The sequence below is a fragment of the Zingiber officinale genome, chromosome 9B (assembly GCF_018446385.1).
Source record: "Zingiber officinale cultivar Zhangliang chromosome 9B, Zo_v1.1, whole genome shotgun sequence".
In the NCBI taxonomy this organism is placed as follows: Eukaryota; Viridiplantae; Streptophyta; class Magnoliopsida; order Zingiberales; family Zingiberaceae; genus Zingiber; species Zingiber officinale.
Genome location: NC_056003.1, coordinates 26,675,337 through 26,691,449, shown reverse-complemented (window position 1 = coordinate 26,691,449; position 16,113 = coordinate 26,675,337). Strand labels below are relative to the sequence as shown.

The window sequence follows — 16,113 nt, the reverse complement described above, 5'->3', positions numbered from 1 at the left end:
CGTAGTTGAGAAAAAAATATATACAAAAAATAATCAGATTGTTACTGTTTAAAAATAAATAAATAATAATATTATTAAAAAATATACTCATATTTTATTGTTTACCCATTTTACTCAATTTTTAATTCTAAAATTCATAATTTTTTTTAATAATTAAATTTTAAAAAAATATATATATTCATTGCACCCATCCCATGTCATCTTAAATGCATTCAAGAAAAGTAGTATTATAACACCTCTTTATAATGATTTTAATACTAAACGAATATTATAATATCCTATTAATAAGAGTAACGTGGACGTCTTTATAAAAATGTACATAATATCAAAATTAGAAATATAATAATAATTTTAGCTGGCGACTCTAACGAGTCGGGAGAGCCGCCCACCTCGCCTATATAACTTTGATAATTTAGTTCGGTTGTCTATCTGTTTCTATTCTTGTTTTAAAACGGTTTGTCCCGTGTGGCTTGGCCTTCTCTTCTTTCACCATTCTCTTTGCTTTTTTGGTGTATTCGCTTACTCTGCCTTGTTCTGGTGGAGGCGGTGGCGACCGATGGGGAATGTGTTCATCAAGAAGCCCAGGATCACGGAGGTGGATAAAGCCATCCTCTCGCTCAAGACCCAACGCCGCAAGCTCGCCCTGTACCAGCAGCAGGTACTGTCTTCCCATCGTTCCATCTCCCCCGATTAAATGCGAATTAGGGCATTTTGAAACTGAAATGGCACTTAACCCATGAAGATAGGTTTTTGTGGGGGTTTCCTGCATCATGATCGTTCGTCACACAGTAATTGTGTCCTTGCTGGCTGTTTCTATTTTTTTTAAAAAAAAAAAAAGAAAGAAAAGTGCGAGCATTAGTTATTAATTGGAGAGGTTGGTGCATTTGCTCATTGTCGGTGATGTATTCGAGAAGACCAGACCTAAATTCCTTTTTCAGTTACCTTGCTCCATTGGGTCATAACGAACGTGTTCTCTGTTGAGGACAATGGAGGCGTGATGATCCTGTGAAAAAAACTGGTGTCGATCCAGATATTTTGAAGCCATTGATTCTTTAATCTAATTTTCAATCGGATATTATTCTTGATTAGATGATAAGTTTAGGATTAGAAAAGTTAGATTTGCTGTAAGGTGAATGTAGGGTTAATTGACAAAGTGAATAAAAATTTATATTATTTAGAGCATTTAGGTGTAGCTCTAAAGTACAGTAAAATAAGAGAAACTGGATTAAGATGCTTTGGACATGTTCAAAGTTAATAGATCTTTTAGTTTGACAAATTGAATTAATTTAAGTTAAAGGTGTAAAGGATTGAAAGACAACAGATAAAACTTTGTTAATTTAATAAAAAAATATTAAGACATCTGAGTATTACAGCAATATAACCTTGTTTTGAGTTTATTGGAGGGATAAGATCGATGTAACTGACTTGACAATGACACAAAGCCTCAGCTTAGGCCTAAAAAGGTATAATTTGCTTTTGAACCTGCTGTTTCTTAAAAGATTTTTAAATTTATGTTCTTGATTCCTGTTCTTTTCAGCTAGAAACTGTGATTGGAGCTGAGAAACAAGCAGCCAGGGATTTGATTCGGGAGAAGAGGAAAGACCGGGCATTGCTTGCACTTAAGAAGAAGAAAGCACAAGAGGACCTCCTCAAACAAGTTGATGGTTGGCTTATAAACGTTGAACAACAAGTATGGTATATATACACCTTTTCAAATAATGTAACAGAGGTATATGTAGTAATGACTTCTGAGCATTGTGACATTTCTTTCTATACTTTAGTTGGCAGATGTTGAATTGGCAAGCAAGCAGAAAGCTGTATTTGAAAGCCTAAAGACGGGAAGCAATGCCATAAAATCTATACAAAGTGAAATCAGTCTAGAGGACGTTCAAAAGCTTGTGGATGATTCTGCTGAGGCAAAGGCTTATCAAGATGTAAGATCTGTTTTTGCAAGCTTTTGTATCATGTTGTGTCATTGTCATCTTAATTTTCTATTAAATATATGATTCATCTATAAAATAGGTCTAGCAATTTAAGAAAATAAGTAGATTACATTAGTCGATGACTTCTAATTGAATCATTTGCAACTTCATTTTCTATTTGAGCGGACGAGTAACCTACAAGACAAATCTCATAATTAACAAAGAATAAGTGAGTCGCATTGGTAAACTCATGTTTGATTCATCAAATCTTCATTCCACAGTAATGAGCTGCAAAACAGATACACATTCTTGATCAAATTTAATCCTCAAATTCTTGTTACACTTGATATTGCTTTGAAGTCTTAAATGTCATAGATTCAGTCTGCAATGCATTAGGAAGGACGGTTTTACAATACTGTAGCAGATTCTGTGTGAAATTCTAAAATGTGAATTTTGCAAGATAAACTTATCGATATCTTGTTTGAGGAAAAACATATATTTACTTTGTTCACTCTTTTTTTTCTTGAGAGAAAGCGAGGTTTAAACTCGAAGTAGTGGGTAATGTTTGGCTTAAACTTTTGGCAGTATTTACATATTTAAGATGCTAATATAGTTCTTTTCATCAAAATATTTCCTTTTTGTTCTTTCTCGTTGGTTGACAAGTGAGTTTATTTCTACCACTTAAATTTCTGAATTATTTCTTTCCTTTTTAAGGAAATAAACGCAATATTGGGACAGAGTTTGTCTCCTCAAGATGAGGAAGAAGTTCTGGTTGAGTTTGAAATTTTGGAAACTGAGGCAAGTTTTTTCCCCTGAAATCTCTCAATGGGTTTCTGGTTTCATAATGTAATTGTAGTAAACTCATTTTGATTCAATATTCAAGTTTAAAATCCTTTACCTGTTGAAAGTTCATTACCCTTTTCTTAGTAACACATGAGGACCATATGATGCATAATGGTTTTGATAAACAATTACATATTCCACCACACAAAAAATGTCTTGTTCCCAGTTCATAGAATGGATGTGACTGAAACATATAATAAAGTTTCTTTTCAAACAAATTTGTCATGCTGTTTATGCCTCTCCCACATACTAGCATTTGAATCATGTTGCCCGTGTCTATCGTATGGTTACTAGAAGCCTTTTGTACATTTGCAGATAACCCTTCAATCCATACCTATTCCTGCTCATTCTGTACCATCGGTGCCAGATACTGAAAGACTACAGGCAGAAATAGGTTCCCAAGTCAAGAGCTCAGAAGATGAACTCGTCGATCTTCCTGATGTACCCACTGGTAACATCTCAAAGCAAGCAGTGGTAAAACCAAAAGGTCTTCACCACAATCACAACCTTGAACCACCTCCATACTCTTTAATCAGCTGTTTCATAGAGCTGTCTCTGTTACCTTCCACTTGACTGTCTTCTTTTCTTTTCACTGCTTGAACTGCAGTTCTGGAGGAGCCACTCCCTGCATGATTCTCCAATTGAAACAGACGTATACTGCAGCGTGGCAATCCCTGGACATGTGAAAAATCCCAAGGTACCGCTGTCTTTTGTTTTATCTGGTCATGATTTGTTAATAATTGATAAAAAAAAATCAGCCTGAATTTATTTTCAATTCTTTATGTCGTATAAATAATTTAATAGATATTACAGTTAATTTGTCAGTTCACTCTCAGAGCAAAGATCCCCATGAATATTATCAACACAGTGAAACGAGACAGGTCAACAATACCATTTCTTTTAATTCATAGTGCCCTGGAATCAGTAAGCTATTGAACTGGTTTCCTGCTGTTGAAGAACAAGAAAAAAGCTCTAAAAACTATACAGCAATGTCTTCAAGGAAGTCATTCTTCACTTGAGCAAATGCTTGGGCCTATGGCTGGAAATGAGTCCAGTTTTATATTGTTCAAGCTTGTTTATAAAATAACCGAGTCTAAAATGAACTAAATCGTTGAAATTGTTGTTCAAGCTTAGCTTTATTTTTTTTGAGTTTGAACTTAGTACAAATTTAGATCGAGTTTGATTTATTTAGATATCATTAAACTCTCAATTAAATCTTGTTTGATTATTTTGAAACTTTTATATTTTTAATTGGCTAATTAGTGAATCAGTTTGACATTAAAAGCTTGCAATGCAGAGCTTTTTGTCTAGCTACAAGTTTGATAAGAATTTTATTGATGAATAAAATTTATAAATTTTATTTATAGATATTATTTATTAATATTATTTACAAATAATTCATAATTTTTGTTTATTAATTATTTATAATTTTTTAATATATTTTAAAAAATTTTAATTTTAATAGATAATCTTTTAAATTTATTTATTTTATATTTTAAAAGCATTAATAAAAAATTAAAGAACATATAAAAGAAGGTTGAAAAAAATAAAAAATATTTTTTCTATTTTTAATATCTAATTATGAAAAAAATAATAATGAGAACTTATTTTATTAATAAAATAAAAATAAAAATCACTTGCTTTGATGTTAATTTTTAAAAACCAATCTTAAATATTAGCACCACAGCTTAACACATTAGCATCGTTGTAACGTATAGAATTGTCTTGTTCTAATTCTCGAGTCAAAAGTTATGATTTTCATAAGCAGACATTTGACACATACATATAAATTATCGTAGGGATATTAGAACTAGGTATAAACATAATAAATATCTTCATTGCATAACTCTTTTCTATTATATGTCAACTTTTTAGAAATTCAAATCTCCTAGGTCCATCAATGAATTTCTGTCAAAACTATTAATGGACTTAGGGAACTGATCAGCCCATTCCAAGGGCTATATGTTTCTGAAGTGCCTCGGCGTCTATATGTGCCCGTAGATATGCTTGAAGTCATTAACAACAGAGATCAGAATATTTTCAAAATTTATGATTTTAAGACAATTGGCATATACATATAATTTATAGTATGAATGTCAGAATTGGGCATGGACATCATAAATACCTTCACTGCACTACCCTCTTCCATTACATGCCAACTTTTCAAAAATAAAAATCTCCTAGATCCATTCAGGCATGAACACCATAAATACCTTTATTGCACTACCCTCTTCTATTACCTGTCAACTTTTTAAAAATACAAATCTTCTAGGTCCATCAATGAGTTTAGACTTGAACACCATAAATACCTTCATTGCACTACCTCTTCTATTACATGTCAACTTTTTAAAAATACAAATCTTCTAGGTCCATCAATGAGTTTAGGCATGAACACCATAAATACCTTCATTACACTACCCTCTTCCATTATATGTCAACTTTTCAAAAATACAAATTTTCTAGGTCCATCAATGAGTTTAGACATGAACACCATAAATACCTTCATTGCATTACCCTCTTCCATTACATGTCAACTTTTCAAAAATACAAATCTTCTAGGTCCATCAATGGATTTAGTCATGAACACTATAAATACTTTCGTTGCACTATCCTCTTCCATTGTATACCAACATTTTAAAAATTCAAATCTCCTAGGTCCATCAATGAATTTAGGTCAAAACTCATTGACAGACTTACAAGTTACGACCGGACACAATACAACTTCTATGGATTTCTACCGCTGGAGTCCAAATATGTCTTCTTTTTTTTGTTTACTTTTTGAAAAAAAAAAATCAAAACCACATCAATGCTGGTGTTTAAGTTGTAGTGTTAATTTTTAAACACTAACATCATCTTAGTGCCGGTGTTTAAAAATCATCACTACTATGGTGTTGGTGCTTAAAAATCAACATTACAATGATGTTAATGTGTAGAGTTATGGTGTTGATTTTAAAACCAACACCATAACGATGTTATTTTTTTAAAAATCAGCACAATGCTAATATTTAAGCTTTGGTATTGATTTTTCAAAATCAAAATTAAAATGATTTTTTTTTTATTTTATATGTTTTTATTAATAAAATAAGTTGTTATTAATTTTTTATAATTATATATTAAAAATAGAAAAAAAAATATTTTTTTATTTTTCATCGATCTTCTTTTATATATTTTTATTTTTTTTATTAAAGTTTTAAAATTAAAAAATAAATTTAGAGGATTATATATTAAATTTTAGTTTAATTTAAAAGGAAGAGATAGACCTGACCAGTGTTTGGAATCGATGGTTCGACGGTTCGAAACTATCGATTCCAAACTGCTGGTTAGATGATTCAGAACCACCTGTTCGACTATTCCTGATAGATCAAACCTTAACTTTAACCGTCCAAGACGATTACGATTTATAGTTCGATTCACGATTCGCCACGGTTCAAGATTATTATATTAAAAAATTTTAAATTTATTTTTAAAAAAGTTTGCACTTATTTAAGTTGCCTATATATCCCTTAGAGTATAGGAGAATCAAAATCCACATAGTTTTTTTATATTTTTATCCTTTTACATTAGGAAGTGACGCTGTTATTCACTTCAATTTCCCGTTCCTATTGTATTGGTTCATTCAGTATCAAATTCTTCGACTTCGCCATTAGAAAGTTGCATTCTTTGGATTTTTTTCTCGGCTCTGGTTCAATCGTCGAGTAATGTTTGAGCTTCCAATGAGTCGGGAGACAAAGTCGATCGTCATTTATTTAATATATTGTCGTCAGCACTGAACGTTTGCTCTACAGCAATAGTTGACATTAAACAAGTTAAAGTTTCTTTGGCGATCACGGAGAGGACGGAAAAGCTTTGAGCCTTCTGTAACTACCACTTTAGGATATTGAAATTTTGGCTATCTAGTTTACTAAAAGCAAAAGAAGTCGTAAAATAATTCTCAAGTTCTTATGTGAAACTTAAGGATTCTCATGGACGTTTCATCCATTTTTTTTAATAAAAGTTGTGCTTTGTAAGTTTTAAATTACTACTAGTAGTTTGTTGTGTTTAAAAATATTAGATTGTACATCATATTTTACATAGTATTGATCATAAAGATCATATAAATAAATTCTAACATTATATATAATATTAATTGGATTAATTTTTAATTGGAATTAAAATATCAAAATACAAAGTTAACATTTCTTATAAATCTTCTAATTTAAATCTAAGATTTTAAGCAAATGCAATTAAATAAATTTCAGGAATACCATAAAAATATGTTTCTCATTTAGTTTCCATAGCCAATATACAAGAAGATAAAAAGATTCATTATTAATACACTCATTTAAAACTAGTACTATACTATTTTTTAAAAAAATTAAATGAGTAATGAGATAATAAATATCGGAAAGTTGTTTTATTGTATTGTTAAATACATTTAAAATTTCACAAATATTACTATAAATATTCCATTGTTGTGAAAATAAATATATATTAGTATTAATATTTTGTGCAAAAAATAAATATGATAATTTTTTATATTGAAATAAATCATGTAATAATTGATATGTTGAATTCTAACGTGTTGGTATATCACATGGACATTTTTTAGGTCTCATTTCATTAGTTTTACAAAATTTACTCCATTATTTCATTATAGATGGATACGACCATAAATGAGAAATTGTCGTTCTAATTGGTTTAATATGATTTTCTAAAACTTTTAATCTATCTTGAACATATAAATTTAAAACATAGTATACACAATGAATATAAAAAAATAAACTACCAATAACAAGTTGACAAACAAATTTTAGTTCTTCTACAAGCGGTATTAGACCTAGCATTATCTAATGATATTGAAAAAATATTGTGAGTTAATCCATATTCTTCTAAAATTAAACATAATAATGGTGCAATATTATGAGCAGTATGCGATTCATTAAAAACTCTATAAGCTAACAATCTTGTTTAGAGATTCTAAGAATTATCTATCTAATGGCAAGTCACACCTATATACGAATATGTTTGCCAATGATCAGTGTTCAAAAAATCCTCGCCTAGGGCCGCCTAGGCAGTCGGGGGCAGCCCATCGCCCTGCCTTTTGCCAAGGCGAAGAGGTTGGGCAGTGTTGAATAAATCGACCGCCTAGGCAGCTGGGCGCCACCTAGGATGCGGTCGGGCGCCGCTCAATTTTTTTTGTCGCAAAAACCCGTCCGAATTGATCAGATGATCTATTCAACGTGTTGAATCGATTAGGTAATCAATTCGAGAGGATTGTGTTTGATTTTTTCATGAAAACCAGACCGAATCGATCAGCTGATCGATTCAACCCTTGAATCGATCAACAAGGCGACGAAAAGAGGTCTTTTAAATTTTTAATCACGATTTTGAATTTTTCACTTTCAGTTTCAGCCGTAGTCGTAAACGCCTAAACCCTAAACCTTCTTCTCCCTCCCCTTCTCTAACGATCCAACCTGTAGTCCTAGCCTCTTCCTCTTCAGTCTTCTCCCTCCTCTTTTCCCTCCCCTTCTTCACATCAACCCTTCTTCCTCCACAGAACCTGCCCTAGCCTCTTCCCTCATCTTCTTGCTCTTCTCCGTCCCCTTCTTCCTCCACAACATCAGTTGGCGGCCGATGCTAACTATTAGAGTGTATACTAAAAGTCTAGCTTTTGGTATAAACATTTATCTAGAAATAAGAATCACATTGGTCAAATATCTACATTTATGATAAATGTAGTTGTTCAATTAATTTATATTGTAGATAACATGGTGTGTGGTGTCACACACAGAGGATCATGTTATCAGTACCTTATAAATTATAAACAGTAGCTCACGACCATAATGGAAAGGAACAAATCATTGGAAGGTCGTAGTGTAATTAGGTATTAGTTTATCTTAACTATATAATTACACTAATACACTTAGAGTGTATTGAGTAGGACCATTAGAGGTCGTTTCTTTTATACTGACTTTATAAAGAAACAAAGACCTCAGTTATTATGGAAGTGTGTGCTCTTAATCCTAATATAATAACAAGCACATATATTTGATATTTATTTCTTTAATTTATCAATGGGTGAGATTTAGTTCGATAAATCAATAAGCCCGATAAGTTGGGAAATGATATCACTTATAGTGTGTGTTGTTGACTATAGAAGGCACATGTGTCCTAGTGATCTAGGTTGAGAATGTCACCAAGAGGAGCTCATAAGGATTGTCCTGTTAAACCCTGCAGGTGGACTTAGTCCGACATGACGATGAAGTTGAGTGGTACTACTCTTGGAGCTAGATATTAATTAAGTGAGTTGTCAGTAACTTACTTAATTAGTGGACATTTGTTATCTTAAACACAGGGAGACTAACACACTCATAATAAGAAGGAGCCCAAAATGTAATTTGGGATTGGTGCGGTAGTTTAATAATAGTTCTTTAGTGGAATGAATTATTATTGATGAAATTTAGTTGTGTGTTGGGCGAACAGGATGCTTAATTTCATCGGAGACCAAAACCAATTCCTCTTCTCGGTCCCTATCGTAGCCTCTAGTATAGAGATTTATACCCACCGATACCCACCTTCTTACCCATCCAATGGGGCCAAGCTAGCTTGGAACCTAAGCTAGCCGCCAAGACCAAGTGGATGAGCCATGTAGGTGGTCGCCAAACTTGAGTCCCAAGCTTGGGTGGCCGACCACTAGAATATTAAAAGGATTTTATTAAAATTATTTCTTATGTGGATATCATGATTTTAAAAGAGAGTTTAAAATTAAAATTTCCTTTTATAGTTTTCTACAAAGATTAAGAGAAGAGATTAATCTCTTTCCTTATTTGTAGTTTAAAAGGATGGTTTTAATTTTGGTAAAACTTTCCTTATTTGTAAATCATCTACATGTTTAAAGAGAGTTTAAAATTTGAAATCTTTCCTTATTTGTTGATTAAAGGAGGATTTTAAATTTTAAGAAAACTTTCCTTTTAACCATGTTCATGATTTAAAGAAAAGTTTAAAATTAATAATTCTCTTTTATTAGTTTCTACAAAAGATTGAGAAAAGATTTGATATCTTTCCTTATTTGTAGATTAAAAGAGATTTTAATTTTTAGAGATAACTTTCTTTTTATCCACATGTTTAAAAGAAAGATTTTAATTTATTAAATTTCCTTTTTATAAACCAATCATGAAGGGATTAAATTATTGGAGAAATTTTATAAATTTCTGGAGACAAATTAGGAAGTTTTAATTAATTAAAACTCTCCTTGTTTATAGCTTGATGGTGGCCGGCCATGTAAATTGAGAAAAGGAAAATTGTTTTTAATTAAATAAATTTTTCCTTTTCATGGCAAAAGAATTAAGGAAGTTTTTAATTAAATTTCCTTATTTGCCAAGACCAAGGATTATAAAAGAGGGGGTAGAGAAGGCTTCATGGTGAACAACCTCTATTATTTCTCTCCCTCTTTTCCTTGTTGTGGCCGGCCAACCTCTCTTCCTCTCTTCCTCTTGGTGGTGGCCGAACCTTCTCTATTGGCTTGGAGCTCTTGTGGTGGCCGGATACTACTTGGAGAAGAAGAAGAAGAAGGAGAGAAAGCTTGTATCCCTTGGAGCTTGGTTGGTGTTTTGTTCTTCGTCCTTGGTGAAGCTTCTTTGTGTTGGCCGAACCTAGCTAGGAGGAGAAGAAGGTGCTTGGTGGTTTCTCATCTCGGAAGATTGTTGTCCACACAACGTCCGAGGTTAGAAGAGGAATACGGTAGAAGATCAAGAGGTCTTTCTAGAAGGTATAACTAGTAATTTTTCTTTCCGCATCATGCTAGTTATTTATGGAAATAATACCAAATACAAGAGGCTTACGATTCTAGTATTTCGAATATGTTTTTCGAAGTTGTGTTCTTTTGTTTTATTTTTCCTTGTGATTTGATTGTTCTTTTCGGTTAACCTAAAGTTATTTTAGGAAATTAAATATTAGATTTCTATAAAAGGTTTTGTCTAGTCGGTGGTGGTTGCTCCCATATCCAAGAAGGTCATGTGCCTCGCCACGTCAGTACTGGGAACCAATTATGGAAATTAATATTTAATGGAATTAATAACTTAAGGTGATTTGGGTCGAACGTGTTAAGTTCCGCAGGAGATCCAAGTCAAAACCTAAAAGAACAAATAGATTAAGTTTTGGATCAAACGTGTTAAGTTCCGCAGGCGATCCAAAATTTAATTTAAAAGAACACATGGTAGATAGGAAAAGGTTAAGACCTTTGTACAAAATTTTGTACAGTGGAACCTCTAGGCTTTCCGAATAGCAACCAACACTAACCTCTTGCTCTTCTCCCTCCCCTTCTTCTTCTTATTATTCTTCTTCTTCATCAAATGCTTTTGTTCGCCGCTGCCAAGTGCCAACAATGAAGAGCTTGTTGCCCCTTCTTCTTCTTCTTCTTCTTCATTTCCAACATTTTCTTCTGCCAGATTAGTAAGTTACAATAAAATTCATTGATCATTACCTCATTAGGATTTTGGAGTACATTTTAGTTTAGCCATTAGAATTTAGATGTTTAAGTTTAACACTTACTCACTAAGCTTGTATATTGATTGTTGCTAGGTTTATAATCCTATAATTTATAATTTTCTTTGCACTTGAGTTCACCATTAGATGTTTAACTGATTCTTTGGACTTTAGTTTACAAGTCATACATTTAACATTTTATATCTTGTATGTTATTACTTGGCTTGAATTGAAAATTATCATCTATGGGTTTTTAACTTTTTATTGAATGCTTGATATTTCATATTTGTCATTTGATAACCATTGCTTGTATGTTCTTCTTTATCAATGATTTTTCATTTTTTAAATGCTTGACTTGTAGTAAAATACCGGGTACTATCTGTTGGTGCAACCTTAGGTCAAGGTTGACCTGGTTGACCCGACTCGAGGTGACTTGACTCGAGTTGTATTTTGATGTTTGACTTAGGAAGATTGTCGGTGCAACCTTAGGTCAAGGTTGACCTAGTTGAGTTGCATGTTGATGTTTGACACTCGTGGAAGAGTTGTATTCTTGATATGGGACAAGAATAGATGTTTGGGAGATTAATGGGGCAACCGTAGGTCAAGGTTGACCTGGTTGACCTGATTCGGGAAAAAGTCCAAGTATGGAGACTTGGCAACGGAAAAGTCCAAGCAGGGAGCTTGGCACTAGAAAAGTCCAAGTATGGAGACTTGGCACGGGAAAAGTCCAAGTATGGAGACTTGGCACTGGAAAAGTCCAAGTATGGAGACTTGGCACGGAAAAGTCCTAACTGGGATGTTAGGCAGTGTGGAAAGTCCTGGTGAGTGAAGCCAGGCAGTGGGAAAGTCCTAACTGGGATGTTAGGCAGTTGGAAAGTCCTGGTGAGTGAAGCCAGGCAGTGGGAAAGTCCTAACTGGGATGTTAGGCAGTTGGAAAGTCCTGGTGAGTGAAGCCAGGCAGTGGGAAAGTCCTAACTGGGATGTTAGGCAGTTGGAAAGTCCTGGTGAGTGAAGCCGGGCAAGGGAAAATCCAGATGGATCAAGGGTGATCGGACATCTGGTGATGGGAAGTCCAAGTAGGTCATAGGAGTGACCGGATACTTGGCACGAAGAGGAAAGTCCAAGTGGGTCAAAGGGATTGACCGGACACTTGGTGGGGAGTCTTAGCAGGTCAAGGGAGTGACCGGATGCTAAGCATGATGTACCAATAGGTCAAGGTTGACCGGATATTGGTTTGAAGGTTTGGGACTTGGTTTGGGCAAAAACCAAGCTCTGGATCGGTCTGCAGACCGATCCAGCGATATGTTTGTGTATCTGATCGATCTGGTGACCGATCAGATAACAAACAGAAGGCAAAGCGCAGTTTCTGTGGCTTATCGATCGGTTTGGGGACCGATCAAGCATGAAGCATGATCGGTCTCCACGACCGATCGAGAGACGCCGTGAGAGATAGGACCGATCTCGCGATGCTCGTCTTTGATCGGTCCACAGACCGATCAGAAACGAAGTTGGGCACTCTCCGTGGAGCAATCTGATCGGTCTAGGGACCGATCAGCCTGATCGGTCCCGGACCGATCGAAGGGTTCTGGACCGATCGGTGGAGCCTGATCGGTCCACGATTCGACCGTTGAGTCACAACGGGTCGCTCCGTCTTCTCCGCCGGCTTCTGTCTTCACTGTGCGAGTTCGCAGTTATAAAAGGAGATCAAGGCTTTGGTGCTTTTTCTTTCTTCTTTTCTTCTCTTCTCTGAAGATTTGTGGGCTGCTATAAGAGCTCTGTTGAGTTCCTTCCAAAAGCTTGCGTGAGCTTCCCCTGGAACAAATGCTGCTGTTAGGGTTTTTAAGCTGCTTCATCCGGACTCCAGTCGACGAGAAAGCTAGATTGGTAGAGTGCTTGTGTATTCTTATTGTATTTCTTGCTTATTCTTTGTACTTGTACTCCTGTTTGCTGTTGCAAATAAGTGTGGCGAGGTTTCTCCACCCAGAAGGAGTTTTTATTAGCCGGTTTTCCGGGGACTCATCCACCGACGGATTGATTGGGTTCGTCCACCTTACGGACACGCCGAGGAGTAGGAGCATCATCTCCGAACCTCGTACATCGCTGTGTTAAGGTTTGATATTCTTCCTTTCGTTTCTAGTTTATTTTTCCGCTGCGCTAACGAATTGTAGGAAGAAACGAGCGATTTGGGGCGGCTATTCACACCCCCCCTCTCTTACAGTAAACTAGGTTTAACTATAGAGACCTCAATAGAAACACATTATCGAAACATGAAATCGAAAAATAAAATCGATAACAAAAATGATAACTAAAACCGATAACATCTTGCGTTTGGTTTTTCAAGATCTATACAAAAGATGAACTAGTTATGATGCGAAAACTAATAACTAGTTATACCTTTTGTAACTTATATACCTCTTGATCTTCTATTGTATTCCTCTCCTTCTCTTGGACGTCGTGTGGGCGACGATCTTCCAAGAGGAAATCCACCCAAGCTTCTTCCTTTGCTTCCAAGATCCGGCCACCAACTAACCTCCAAGGGATGCTAGACAAGAGAGCTTCCTTCTCTTCTTCTTCTCCTTCAAGCAACTGGCCACCAAGAGATCTCCCACAATTGATGTCGCCGGCCTCCAAGAGAGAAAACAAAAGGAGAGAAGAGAAAGAATAGGGTCGACCACTAAGGAATTGGAAGAGAAGAATAGAAGATGTGTTATGGGGTGAGGCACCCCCTCCTTCTCTTTTATAATCCATGGTCTTGCAAAAAAGGAAAGTTTTAAACATAATTAAAACTTCCTTATATTCCTTGCCAATGACTAAAAAGGAAATTTTTAAAACAAAAAATTAAAACTTCCTTTTAAGCTTGTCATGGCCGACCATATTCAAGTGCTCCAAATAAGGAAAGTTTAAAACACAAAATTAAAACTTCCTTATTTGTTTCCGGTAAGAAATTTTAATAAAAAATTTCTTTTTTAAATCCCTTGTTAGTTATAAAAGAAAAATTTTATAAATAAAATCTCACTTTTAAAACATGTGTATGGTTAAAAAAAAAGAAAAGTTTTATCAAAAATTAAAATCTTCCTTTTAACTACAAATAAGGAAAGATATCAAACCTTTCTCTTAATCCTTTGTAGAAAACTATAAAAGGAAAGATTTTAAAATTTAAAGACTCTCTTTTAAAACCATGGCTTCCACATAAGGAAATATTTTAAAATTTATAATTATCCTTTTATTTAATGTGTGGCCGGCCACCTTGCTTAGGCTCCAAGCTTGGCCGGCCATAATCTTGGCTCCATCCTTTGGCTTGGCCGACCCTAGCTTGGGCTCCAAGCTTGGCTTGGCCGGCCACAAAGAGATGGGTAAGAAGCTTGGCTCTAAGTGGATATAAGGATTTATAAATAAGAGGCTACAATAGGGACCGAGAGGAGGAATTGGTTTTGGTGTCCCGATGAGCTTGAGCTTCCCGTGTTCGCCCCAAACACCCAACTCAAGTTCATCAATAATAACTTATACCACTAAAGAGTTATTATTTTACTACCGCACCAATCTCATATTACAATATGAGCTCCTTCTTTTCATGAGTGCATTAGTCTCCTTATGTTTAAGATATTGAATGTCCACTAATTAAATGAGTTACTGACAACTCACTTAATTAATATCTAGCTCCAAGAGTAGTACCACTCAACCTCATTGTTATGTCAGACTATGTCCACCTGCAGGGTTTACATGACAATCCTTATGAGCTCCTCAAAGGGACATCACCAACCTAGATTACTATAACACAATTTCATTCTATAATCAACAACACACCATATAAATAATATCATTTCCCAACTTATCGAGCCTATTGATTTAACGAACTAAATCACACCCTTTGATAAATTAAAGAAATAAATATTAAGTATACATGCTTATTATTATATCATGATTAAGAGTACGCACTTCCATAATAACAGAGGTTTTGTTCTTTTATATAGTCAGTATAAAAAGAAACTACCTCAAATGACCCTGATCAATACACTCATAGTGTACTAGTGTAATTTTATAGTCAAGATAAACTAATACCAAGTTACACTACAACCACTCCAATGGTTTGTCCCATTCCATCTTGGTTGTGAGCTACTATTTATAATTTATAAGGAATTGATAACATGAACTTCTGTGTGTCTCATCACACCATGTTATCTACAATATAAATTAAATGGACAACTACACTTAGCATAAATGTAGATATTTGACCAATGTGATTCTTATTTATAAATGTTCACAAAAGCTAGACTTTTAGTATACACTCTAACAATCTCCCACTTATACTAAAAGACTATGCTGCTATAAACGATGTCATACATCTGATGCTCATCCCTTCAATATACCCATCAAAAGCTCTCGCCTTAAGGGCCATAGTGAAAAGATCCAGGTTATCTACTGATGCAATCTAGGCGATAACAACTTCTCCTCGTTATACGATATCTCGTATCGGGTGGTACTTGCGCTCAATGTGTTTACTCGTCTTATGGGCTCGTGGTTCCTTCGAATTTGCTACTGCACCACTTATTATCACAATACACTGTAATAATTTTGGGCAAACCAGGAATCACATCTAAGTCCATCATGAAGTTTCTGAGCCATACAACTTCTATGGCTGCCTCGGAGGCTGCCACATACTCAGCTTCTATGGTTGAGTCAGAAACGCATTTCTGCTTAACACTCCTCCATGCTATGACTCCACCTCCTAAAGTAAACACATAACCTGATGTAAACTTACTATTGTCCCTATCTGATTGTAAGTTTAAATCCGTGTAACCCACAGGGAGTAAATCATCTGCTTGGTAAAGCAGCATAAAATCTCTAGTCCTTCTCAAGTACTTCAATATATGCTTTACGGCAGTCC

At 34.7% G+C, this 16,113-nt stretch overlaps 1 protein-coding gene across 4 annotated transcripts in view; it reads left to right on the top strand.

The window, feature by feature from the left end:
• The first annotated feature begins 431 nt into the window (after nt 1-431).
• The window catches only part of LOC122024458 (vacuolar protein sorting-associated protein 20 homolog 2-like), a 28,979-nt gene continuing 13,297 nt past the window's right edge, over nt 432-16,113 (top strand). Inside the window, exons 1-7 of one of the 4 annotated variants that reach the window (XM_042583094.1) lie at nt 432-658; nt 1,538-1,690; nt 1,782-1,934; nt 2,637-2,720; nt 3,081-3,252; nt 3,373-3,462; nt 3,591-3,873. In XM_042583094.1, coding sequence (XP_042439028.1) covers nt 557-658; nt 1,538-1,690; nt 1,782-1,934; nt 2,637-2,720; nt 3,081-3,252; nt 3,373-3,398 — 690 coding nt within the window. In that variant the 5' untranslated portion in view covers nt 432-556 and the 3' untranslated portion in view covers nt 3,399-3,462; nt 3,591-3,873. Of the gene's footprint in view, nt 659-1,537; nt 1,691-1,781; nt 1,935-2,636; nt 2,721-3,080; nt 3,253-3,372; nt 3,463-3,578; nt 3,874-16,113 lie in introns of those variants that run through there. The other 3 variants (XM_042583092.1, XM_042583093.1, XM_042583095.1) reach the window with 3 other exon arrangements.